General features: G+C 38.8%; 1 protein-coding gene across 4 annotated transcripts in view; it reads right to left on the bottom strand.

The window, feature by feature from the left end:
* The window catches only part of HPSE2 (heparanase 2 (inactive)), a 790,590-nt gene that overhangs the window by 23,541 nt on the left and 754,562 nt on the right, over positions 1-12,487 (bottom strand). For all 4 annotated transcript variants that reach the window (XM_010389528.2, XM_010389530.2, XM_010389531.2 and 1 more), the window contains one exon: positions 6,941-7,086. In XM_010389528.2, the coding sequence (XP_010387830.1) occupies positions 6,941-7,086 (146 nt within the window). The remainder of the gene's footprint in view (positions 1-6,940; positions 7,087-12,487) is intronic.

Below are 12,487 nucleotides of genomic sequence, written 5' to 3'. Positions count from 1 at the left end.
TATTAATTTGACAAATATTTATTGAGTACTTTGACACATTATTACTCAGTTTTACAAAACTGGAATCACATTATTCACAGAGTTTTTTTCCATTAATGAACATCTTAAACATATTCCCATGTGATTCTTTTTCTACTTGTAGAAGAATCCTAAACTTTTCAATCATAGAAGTGTAATATAATTTATTTAACTAATCTCCTACATTTGCAGTTCAAACAACTCATGTTTGAACATTTTTGCAATTATAAATTACGTCATGTGTATAAACTTTTTGATTATTTCTGAGGGATAAAGTCCTAGACGTTGGAATCATTAGTCCAAGGGAAATGTGTGTTGTACGATTCCTCGCCAAATTTTCCAGTTCATTCCCAGTGGTGTACCTCCCTGTGGTAAGAATTTTTCTTCCTGCCCTACTGAGTGATCACGTGATTTGCTTTGTCCAGTGAAATGTGAGTGGACATGGTAAAACCTCTAGGCAGCAGCTTTAGGACTCAGTCCATCTTTTGCCATGTTTCATTTCCCTCTGCCAGAAGACTGACAATGTTCTTGACAAAAGCTGAATGAAGATCATGTGGGCAGAGGTACAGTCGAGCCATGATGGACAAGTAGTGTGAATGAGAAATACATTTTCTTATTGAAAGCCATGGAGATTTGGGAGTTATTCATTATTGCAGCATAACCTAACCTAATCCTGACAGATGCACACATTTTGATGACATTGATATTAACTTTCTAGGAAGCTTTCACTAATTTTGCTCCCACCTACTCTGTATGAGAGCACCTATTTACTCATACCCCTAAGAACACTTCCAACGTGCTCTTTTAAAATACCTTTGTCAACCTGAGGGGTGAAAATGGGATTTCAATGTTGTATTAATTTGTATTTTTAAAAATTAATACTGACATGCAGCATTTTTTCATTTACCATTTCATTTCTTCTTTTGTAAGCTGACCATGTCCCCTTCCTTCCTTCTTTCCTTCCTTCCTTCTTTCCTTCCTTCCTTCCTTCCTTCCTTCCTTCCTTCCTTCCTTCCTTCCTTCCTTCCTTCCTTCCTTCCTTCCTTCCTTCCTTCCTTCCCTCCCTCCCTCCCTCCCTCCCTCCCTCCCTCCCTCCCTCTCTCTCTCTCTCTCTCTCTCTCTCTTTTCTCTGTCACCTAGGCTGGAGTGCAGTGGTATGATCTCGGCTCACTGCAACCTCCACCTCCCGGGTTCAGGCAATTCTGCCTCAGCCTCCCTGGTAGGTGAGATTACAGGCATGCGCCACCATGCCCAGCTGATTTTTGTATTTTTAGTAGAGACAGGGTTTCACCATGTTGGCCAGGCTGGTCTCAAACTCCTGACCTCAAGTGATCACCTGCCTCAGCCTCCCAAGGTGCTGGGATTACAGGCATTAGACACCGTGCCCGGACACTTTTCCCTATTTTTCTGTTGATTTATAAAAACAATTTATTTATTAAAGAGCAGTCTTTTGTCTGCAAAATTTCCCTCAGTTTTCTTTGACCATTTCAGTTTATTTACATTGTATTTTAATATATAAAAGTTAAAAAACTTCTATGTAGTCAAATTTATCTTTCTGATTTCTTCTTTTGCTGTTTTACCTACCTCAAGATTATAAAACTATTCACCATTTTGGAATTCTTTTAAATGAGCATAAGATGTTCAGAAGTCTGAGAGAACTATATGCCTACATGCACAAGCCCTTCAGCATGTATTAGGAAAACTATAATGATTTCCTTCTCTCTGTAGGAAAAAATACTTTGTTTCTAAGGGGTCCCTTAGGGCCCCATCTGGATGAGTTAATGAGAGGAAACAAAAAAATGACCCAGCCCCACCTTCAAAGGAGGAGTTCAGAGAAACTCTAAGTCAACTTTGCCCAGAGGAAAGCATCATTCCTTGTAGAAATAACACTCCTCCATCCTGGGTCACTCACCTCTGCTTCTAAAGGTGCTAATTAAGAGGTGAGTGACCAAGGACAGGTCGGTATGGTGACATGGAGTCTTTCATTTTTGTTTTTGTTTTTGTTTAGAAGCACAGTTTCCAGGTCTCTTCCCTGGAGATTTTGATTCAATCTATTTGGGATTAGGGACTGGGAATCTCTACTTAAAAAAATCTTTCTGGGATATTTGGCAGATGAATTGGGTTTGGGAACCACTTGCTTAGAACAATTCATTAAGATTATGAGAAGAGCTACCGAAGTATATCCTGCTGGCTGTGTGTCAGAGGATTTTTCTTGCATCTGCAGGAGGGTACATTATTGTGTTCAAGGCTTTTGGATGCCTGCATTTGTGTTCTGATAAATTATTAAAACGACTCTTCCATCTGGTTCCTCCTCCTCCAGTCCTTCTTAATCCCCTGCAACATGTGAACTAGCTTTTGTAGCTAAATGAGTTAGGTCAGAAGAGAATGCCAGTTGATTTAAGCATACTTGTGTCCCCAGAACTCTGAAGAAGGATGCTGGCAGCCTGAATCAGTGTTGACCATCATTAAAGAAGAACATCGACTCTTTCCCATTGGTGGGGTTTCAGCTTAGCTTAGCTATCTGTAAAACTGAGGAAGACACCATTAATTGCAGGATATCTAGGCTTCAGAGTGGGAGCAAAATACATGTGGATGGGTATCAATTTTGCCAGACTGCAGTAAACTCTTTTGCTAGCTACCATCAAACAACACTCTCAAAGGCCAGCAATGGAGGAGGAGAGAGCCACGTGCTTGCATTTATGAGTTTCTCCTCTGCAGAGCTGGGGCAGAATGAGCCCTTGGAGACTGCAGAAGAGAAGGTGGGATGTGGGGAAGTGGTGGGTGGGAGGGAGACCTGAAATTACAGCACTGCTGCAGGGAAAGCTGTTTTTTTCAAGCTGTTTGGCAGTGGTTTGATTTCCACTTACATAGTTCCCCTGGGGAAGACAAACCAGTACAGCCCAGAGACCCACATATAGAGGCTCTCAGAACTCACAGCACCTTCTCAGGTAGGAGTTGGCATTAAAGACTGCTTCAGCCATCCCTCTCCCCGCTTGGCTTATGGGCAAGGACATTAAGCGAGGCCTTTTTGCTACAAAGACACATTCTTGGCTGGGGAGTGCAGCACCAACCTGAAAGTAGTGTGTTGCGAATCCAAATTCCTGAGAAACATATATGCTCTGACCATAGAAAAATAATCTTGGAGAAAATGGTGTCTGAAGGCTTGGCCTGCAAGCATTTGCTGGCCTTCTGATGTTGTCAAGTCCAGGTGGCTTTTGGTTATCTTAGTGAATGTTCCTTTCAGGAGAGAAGTTGTCTGAGAGGATCATCTATCTTGCCCCATGTCTCACTCATGGGTAAGATTTTTTTATTCACCAGCACAGAATCCATGTATCTGGAGTTCATTTTTTCTGGCTGTTCTTTTCCTGCCTGACATTTCTCTGTGTTGCCATGGGAGGAGGGGAAGTGAGTCAGGGAAGGGAGGCTGGAATTGGAATATCCTAATGTAAGAGGTGGGGAATGTCAAATGGGGAGGTGCATCTTGACTTCCAGATAGAAAACAGTCATGTTCTAGAAATGTCTCCAGTGAAGCTGGGAGGCTGGGAAAGGGAAGGGAGGATGATGCTTTGCAGTCCACGGTCATTCCCACTGAAAGTCAATGTGCTTGAAACTGGGTTGATCCATTGTCTCCAAATCTAATTCAAAGGTTTTGGGTTCGGTAAAAGCCAGGCCATGTTTTGCCAAACATTTTTTCCCTTAATTTCAAAGCCCCTGTGTATTTTAAGGGAAATTTAATCCACATGTTTCTGATTCATTTACACTTAACTCATCAAAATATTGTTTTGTAAGAGCCATTTGATGTCCAAGAAGCCTCAGGAACCATTTTTATGAGTCTTTAAAAAAACTTCTTCTGAAAAACAGGAAGTCATGTTTTGCCAATAATAAACGAACTTGAACCCCAAAAGGCTTAATTTTGCTTCAACATCCACCAGGTTCCAATTGGTTCTGAACTTGGCGAAGGACCTCATCTCCACCCCAGAAACATACATTGTCTCAGCAGAATGGCTCATAAAAAGAGGCTTCCTTGTCAAAACTTGATTGTTCTCTAAGCAAGAAGATGGAGGGTGAGAATTGCCATTCTGTCAGTGTCCTAATTTGTTAATTCCAGAACAGAAAACAGAAAAGCACCTGCTGGTGGTGGTATAAGGATCTAACTTTTTCTCCTAAATCAATCATAACAGACAGCGCTCTACAAGGTCAGAAATGCCCCACAATGCAAGGGGCTGCTGTGACAGGCAGTATCCACGTAGGGGTTGCGTGACTGTCAGGGAGATGTGAAATGGATTCCTGTGTTGAACAGGCACTGGGCCGTATGATTTCTAAGGGCTCTTTCCAAATGTAGCATTCTTTGCATTATTAATGCTGCTATTTGCATGTAGGTGTGATACCGTAGAACCTCTGAAATTCACTAAAATAAGTGCAAATATCTGGAAAGATGCTTGTCACACAGCAAGTATTTAATATACACTGGAGTGCAGGGGTTGTTGTTTTAATAGACGCTTTCTCTGGATGATTCTACTCATAAGTTTATACCTTCTCTTCCAATCCCTGTTTTGACCCGGGACAAATATTTTCAGAGTATTTGTCAAGGTTGCATAGTGTGAATCTACCATGCCCACTCTGGGATAATTCTGTGATTTTGGCCTATTGGCCACAGATAAATGACTCAGCAGTGCTTCCTTAATGGCACATGATTTCTCAGAGAGGTGAACAGATACTTCTTCTACCTTTGAGCTACCCTAGCTAGACACTGACACCTGTTGACACGGAAGAGCCCTGCAACCTCAGCCAGTTCCGTGCATTCACTGTGGGTTTTCTTTATGAATCTAATAGGAACAAAAACACCTTCACCCCAATTATTATCATTAGGGTCATATGTAGAATGGATTATGAAAGTCTTTTCTTTCTGTCTTTTTAACAGGGAGTGAGAGAGGTTGTACTGATAGAAGCCCAGTGACACCGTTTCTCTAGAGAGATTCTGGAGTGACTTTGCATAGAAATTAGAGGAGAGCTGGTGGTGTAGAAGAGAGTCTTGAATGCAGATGATTTCAGTAACTTGTTTGAGGTCTCATACTAGGGAATGGTAGAATCCCTAACCACTCCACCATACCATTTCCTTCTGGCTGATGTGGTAATATCAAAGAGGAAGAAAGCTCTAACTCCAAATCAACGGTAACATCTTGATGCCCAATTTCTGCATTCATTCATTCATTTGCAAACCTTTCCTGGGATCTTCATGCCAGTCACTACATTAGACACCAAGAATACAAAATGAATGAGACACTGGCCCTGAGTTCACAGTACACTCAGAGTATTAATAACAACTTCCCATGAGAATGTTAAAGAATGAGGATGAACACTCAAATGAGATTATGTGAGGAGGCTTCTATGAAGAGACGCAAATCCTGCTAAGCCCATGGCTGCAGATAATTTTTTTCCCGAGTCCTCAGACTAGTAGTATAAAGGCCACAGACTGATATGCTTTCCAACAGGGATATAAGGTGCCAAGAGTAATTTTTCTATCTTGAGTCTGGGGGTCCACCTTTTGGGTGGTTACCTCAGGGCCAGGACAGAGACAAGGAATACAATGTTTCCTTGTGTGATGATCAGATAACTCCAGGCCAAGGCCATAAAGCAGTCACTCTCTGTCAGGTATTGGATTGAGCTTCCTGTTGAGCAAAAGGGATGTTGAAAGCCTCTGGCCTCTGCCCAAGCCAGCCTCCCCTCATTTACAATAGGCACTTGTATCTACTGACAAGACAACTGGCCCCTGTCCCCGCTCTGCTCAGAGTGATTCTTTGAAAAGTCTTATCATGATAAATTAATTGGCTTGGCTCCTCTCTCATCAAGGAAGGAGAAGGAGCATCTGTTGTAACCTGACCACTCCAAGCTCTTTGTACTAGCTACTCCCCTTGATCAGCTCCCGATAGGCCTGGGCTGGAATGAAGGTCTGGCTGGAGGTACTTGCTTACCATTCCCTGCCCTGTTATCCCCTCACCAGGTTTTCTTTGCATTAAGAGAAAGAGAAATAATTCTCTTTTCCAGGGCAACCTATTCTGCCTTAAACAGGAAGTGATGTAAGAAAGTCATATTTGGCCAGATGGATTTTGCTTTAGGCACCCACCTCTCTCCGATTTAAAGTTTTCCCTTATGGTCTTAATGTGTTAAAATTTTTTGTCTGCCAAACTTTATTTATTGATAATTAATTTTCCTGTTTGTTTTAAAGACAACTGTAATGACAACCAGTGCTTCAGATCAAAAAGAGAAGGATAACCCCACACTACCACATTCAGTTGTTATAAGTCCAGAGCCCTCAGAAAAGGAAGCCCAGATTTCACTTAAGCCTCTTAATTTTTAAAATAGCTGAAAAGATTTTCAAAACACTGGAAATGGCTCTAAAGCTGGCATGACCACCTCTGGGCACTCCATTAGTTCTGGGGACACCCAGCTTGAGATGCATTGGTCTAGGGCTAGGTTTCTAGTGGCATATCTCTCCAGCATGCATCTTAAAAAGGGAGATTTATTCTCTTAAGCTTTGCTGGTGGATCATAGGAAAAGATTTTGCACCTCTTGACTTGGCTGAAGCTTAGGCACACAAAAAAGCCTCATGGGCATTACATCAACTGGCACAGAGAAAATGCCCAATAAAAATGTGTTGGATGAATAAGTAAATGAACAAATGGCAAGAATTTTAGGAACCTTTTATGATTAATCCTCTAAGTATGAGAAGGGAGGGTTTACTTGGAGTAAAAGCTATTTACCAGAAATTATTTGAAACCTGCAAAGAGCAGGTATGGTGATTCCAGCGGCAAAAAGTTTTCGATAGGATTAGTGAATCGACATGAGTCTTGAAGGGGTCCCAAATGGAATGGGGTGGGAGCCCCTCAGGTGGCCTTTCTGTGTCATCTCTCTGAGGACTTACTTGTGGTGGTTTGTGCAGTGAGCATAAATTCTCAGTTTGTCCCGGATCACTCGGCCGGGCCGTGGCTTCCGCTGCAGCCCAGCCACATGCACAGCCAAGACTTTGGGGCCAATCAGGCGCTTGTAGAGGAGAGAGAGCCAGTAGTCCTGAGGAGAATAGAGAGGGAGAGGGTCAGGGAGAGACCACATGCTCAGGTGTTCTGAGTAAACATGACACACACACACACCGGCCAGAAATACTGGGAGTAAAGTGAGTCATGACCAACGCAGCCCTAAGCCTACAAGCATGGTCAGCCCCATGAAACAAGAACCTGGGTTGATAATGAAGTGGACACTGTCTAAAGTGGCCTTTCAACTAAACTGGGATGTGTAAGTGGAGTCGACCTACAGCAGCATATGAACAAATGAATCAAGGATCTTCATATATTATGAAATAAAACCATTTGAGACTTTATGTTTTCAACTTTCTTTTCCTATGACTTTACTTTTATAGTGGTTTATGATTTCTGTTTAATTATGGAATGGACTATTTCCATTCCTTAGAATTGTTACTAACACGATCATCCAAACTGTCATCCTCCAAATATTGTCGCTGAAGACTACCAGTGCAGTGGGACTGAGGTGACGCTTCTCCACATAGGAGACCAGAGTCCTTGATTCCAGAGTCAGAAAGGCAAACAGAAAAATGTTTGCAACCATGGTGCTAATTCTTGGTTATCCTCAACAGTTTGACAATAGAAAGTGTAATTCTAAACTAAAAAGAATGTGATGCTTTAACCATTCTATGAACCATGTGTAATGGATTTAAAAATATTCAATCTGTGGCACACATTTATATGAGCTTACAAAAGCGCACCTTAATTTCTGTTGTATTTACTATCATCATATTTTGTGTTTGCATCTGATATAAATATAAAATTTACATTTCTGTTGTGCAAGTTCTTATCAACTATTGTGAGGTAATGACTTCAGTGTTTATAACTCAGTGTATAAAATAGGGCTTCCTAATAACATTTAGGACCCCCCACCCCACTCAAATTCCTGAATTCAGTGAATATACTGTTCAGTGCATACTCTTCAATGCCTTAAAGACATCATTCGTGTTTTATTAGCATTCATCTTTTCAGGCAGAAGCCTTCTGATAATGTTTTTTTTTCTTGTGTGGTCATTTATAGTATCAGCTGCTTAAAAATATCTGAAGAGCTGCGTAAATCAGAACGAACTCTCCAAGCCCCTTTGCTACTAGAATGGCTCCAAATCTGCCCTGAGTAGTGTGCTCTAAGCCATGCACAACCATTTGCTTTAATTTTAAGTGGCCTTAGGATGGCTGTTAAATATGGTCTCCTAATATTAAAAAAGGCAAATAATCATTATCAATTATATAGATGGAAAAAGTGTTATGGGTTTAATATGCTCAAATTTGGTTACAATTTCTGTGTTTTTGATGATTACTTTATGAAGTGGTTATCACACTCCAAGGGGATTTCCACCCTTTTCTTCCTGATTTGCAATGTACTTTCTTTTAAATGATAAAAGTAAAAAACTGTAAGTTAGCAATGATTAGCTTACTATTTTCTCAGTAATAGTAAGATATAATCCTCTGATATAATAATAGGGATTATTATTCTCATTTTACAGACATGCGGACGTTTCAAGGTATATCTCAGGTCACAAAACTAGTGAATGGTAGACCCTGAAAGCAAATAGGGATCTATTTGCCTCCAATGGCTGTATAACACTTTCCTTCACGCTGTGAAGTACAACGTCATATTACATAAAGACACAAGGCAGCTGAAAAACAAAGAATTCAACCTAGAGAGTGGGTACACAATCTGGAAGGGATCCTTAGTTTTTATATAGAGGTTGCCAAAATCTAGTTTCTGATTTTTACACGCACAAAGCATTTAGAAGTCAAGAAGAGCAAAAGCGCAAAACACTTCCGTTTCTCCAATTTCGACTCCCTACAGATCGCTCCCATTTTTCTTATCCTTCATTCCAATGTCTTATCACAAACACCCCTGTTTTTATTTAGGTAATTTGAAAAAGCTGAACAGGCTTGCTCTCGAACTTGCATTTGGGCATAGCCATTATCTTTGTGTTACAGCAATTTTCACTTAATGTGAGACACGTTTGTAACAGCAAGTTACAAAATAAACTTATAAAAAATAAACTTATATAATATAATCCCCACCATAACTGAGTGGCAAACTTTAGATTTATTAACTTGAAACCTGTCTGCTTTTCAGTAGGAGATAGCTAAATGCCATGTCATTCTCTAAAAAAGGAGACGAGGATACCTGGGTAAAACTCTAAAGAGGTTTGGGATAGATACATAAAAGAAGTCGATAAGGTTAATTCCTAATGACCAACATTCTTTCCCAATTTTTTTTTTTACTGTGGTGAGATCCGCATAACATAAAGTTTATCATCTCAGCCATTTTTAAGTGTACAGTTCAGTGGTATTACGTAAATTCATAATGTTGTATAACCATCACCACTGTCCATCTTTATAACTTGTCATCTTGTAAAACTGAAACTCTGTACCCATTAAACATTAACTCTTCATTCCTCCTTCCCCAACCTCTGGCAACCATCATTCCACTTTCTGCCTCTCTGACTATTCTAAGTACCTCATATAAATTAACTCATAGTATTTGTCTTTTTGTGACTGGCTTATTTCCCTTAGCATAATGTCCTCAAGGTTCATCCATGTTGTAGCATATGTCAGAATTTTCTTCTTTTGTAAGGCTGAATAATATTCCCTTGCATTTGTATACCACATTTGAACTTAATTTGCAGCCTAACACATGGACTTATCCTGCAAAATGTCCCAGATGCAATGAGAAAAAAATGTGTATGCTATTGTTGCTGGGTAAAGTGTTTGGTGTGTCTGTTAGATTTAATTGGTTTATTGTGTTGTTTAACTCCTCTACTTCCTTACTTCTGTCTTGTTTTTCTTATCATTATTGAGGATGGGATATTGAAGTCTTCAACTGTTATTGCAGAAGTGTCTGTTTCTCTTTCAGTTCTGGCAACTTTCACTTCATATTTTTGTGATCTGTAATTAGGTGTGTAAACATAATTGTTATATATTATTGCTGTATTGAACCTTGTATTAATATATAATGTCCTTCTTTGTCTCTTATAATCTTTGAAAATTTAATATCTATTTTGTCTGATATTAGTAAAGCTGCCTCTGCTCTCATTTGGTTACTATTTTTATGGAATATATTTTTCCATCCTTTCAATCTTTTTGTGTTTTTGGGTCTACAGTGAATCTCTGTGTAGACAGCATACAGTTGGATCCTGTTTTACTTTTAAAATCCTTTCTGGCAACCTCTGTCCTTTAACTGGAGAGTTTAATCAATTTACATTTAAAGTAACTACTGATAAGGAGGGACATCTGTCATTTTGCTATTTTCTATATGTTATAGCTTTTTTGTCCCTCATTTCTGATATCACTGTCTTCTTTTGTGTTTAGTGATTTTTTTAGTGATATGTTTAAATTCCTTTCTCATTACCTTTTGTGCATACTCTATAACTATTTTCTTTGTGGTTACTTTGGTATTACATTTAACATCCTAATTATAACACTCTAATTTGCATTTATACCAGCTTAACTTTAACAATATACAAAAACTCTGCTCCTTTACAGCTCTGTCCTCACCCTTCTCAATTGTTTGAAATGCTTGTTCTCTGGTGTCGTAAAGAAACAGCACTTGAACATAAATTTAATTTATTTAGTAAGGCCATTTTTATTTCCTGCAGAAAGGGTACACTTGCCAGCAGTTTTGCCACAAGAGTACACAGAACAAAGGAGACAGCGTCATGTATAACCTGACACATCCACCCTACTGCTGTGTCTGGTTTCCATTGGCTGGAACGGGACCTTACATTCTGTTATTTGTCTGGTTTGGCTAGCAACTTAGAATTTTTTAAAAGAGGCAAAGGTAGAGGAGAACAAAGGAAGGAGGAAGTAACTTGTGGAATGCTGAGAAAGATAAAAACACTTTTAAATAAGGAAGAGGAACAGGCTATGACCTAATGCTTGCTTGGAACAGTATAAGCATGCCAGGGCAAATATTTATGCTAAATTGTGGGAGCTAAGAACATAAAGCACATTGATTTCTTTATTACGGCCAGCAGATATTTAAGAATGTTAGCACAGGTCTTTGAATAAATTTTGCTTTTAGGAGAAGTTACTATTTATTCCTAATTAGACGGAGAGGAAAGTCTTTGAAGAGGAACCTCTACTTTACTTTTTATATCAATGGTTGATGTCACAAAATTACATCTTGATATACTGTGTGTCCCCAAAACATAAACTGATAATTCTTTTAAAAACATGATTCTCTTAAATTATGTAGAAACAAAAATTGGAGTTACAAACCAAATAATAACACTAGCTTTTAGACTAATAATTGTTTTTAAAAGAGGTATTAGTCTGTTAAATCATGCAGAAAAACAGTTAAAACCTATTGTCTTAAAAGGAGTTAAAACTTATTGTTACAATAATGCCAGCTTGTATATTTGCTCATATAATTAATATTTATTGAGATATTTATTTTTTTCATACAACTTTGAATTACTATGTAGTATACTTTCATTGCAACATGCAGGACTGCCTGAAGTTTTTTGCAGAGCAAATCTAGTTGTCACAAAATCTCTCAGCTTTTCTTTATTTGAGAATGTCTTAATTTCTCCCTTGCTTTTGAAGAAAAAGTTTTGATGGATATAGGATTCTTTGTTGACAGTTTTTTTCTTTTAGCACTTTGCATATATTGGCTGACTGCCTTCTGGCCTTCAAAGTTTCTGATGAGAAATCTACTGATAATCTTACTAAGAATTACTTATATTTGGCAATTCACTTCACTCATGCTGCTTTCAAGATTTGATTTGGCCTTTAAAATCTGATTAAAAGTGTCTTGGTGTGGTTCTCTTTAGATTCATCCTATTTAGAATTTATTGAGCTTCTTGGATGTTTATATGCATTTTTTTAAATCAAATTTGAGATGTTTTCAGCCATTGTTTATTGATTATTTTCTGTGCTCCTTTTTCTCTTCTCCTTCTGGGACTCCCACAGTGTGTATATTGGTCCACTTCATGGTGTCCCCCAGGTCCCTTAGGCCCTGTTCATTTTTCTTCAATCTTTTTTTTCTGTTCCTCAGACTAGATAATTTCCTTTGTCCTACCTTTGAATTTGCTGATTCTCTCTTCTGACTGCTCCAATCTGCCTTTGAATTCCTCTACTAATTTTTTATTTCAGTCACTATATTTTTTAGCTCCAGATTTTTTTGGTTTGTTTCTTTACAGGTTTTCTTTCTCTTTACTGATATTCCATTTTGTTTATATATCATTTTCTTGACTTTTTCCACATCTTCATTTAGCATCTTCAAGAGAATTGGTTTAAAGTCTTTGCTTAGTAGATCTGCCATCAGGTCTTTTTCAAGGATGGTTTCTATGGATTTATTTACTTTTTTCTTTGAATGAGCCATACTTCAAAGATATTGTTTATTTGTATGCTTTGTAATTTTTTTGTTGTTGTTGG

The sequence above is a fragment of the Rhinopithecus roxellana genome, chromosome 11 (assembly GCF_007565055.1).
Source record: "Rhinopithecus roxellana isolate Shanxi Qingling chromosome 11, ASM756505v1, whole genome shotgun sequence".
NCBI lineage: Eukaryota > Metazoa > Chordata > Mammalia > Primates > Cercopithecidae > Rhinopithecus > Rhinopithecus roxellana.
Note: the sequence above shows the minus strand (reverse complement) of the source record. Positions and strands in the feature narration are given on the sequence as shown.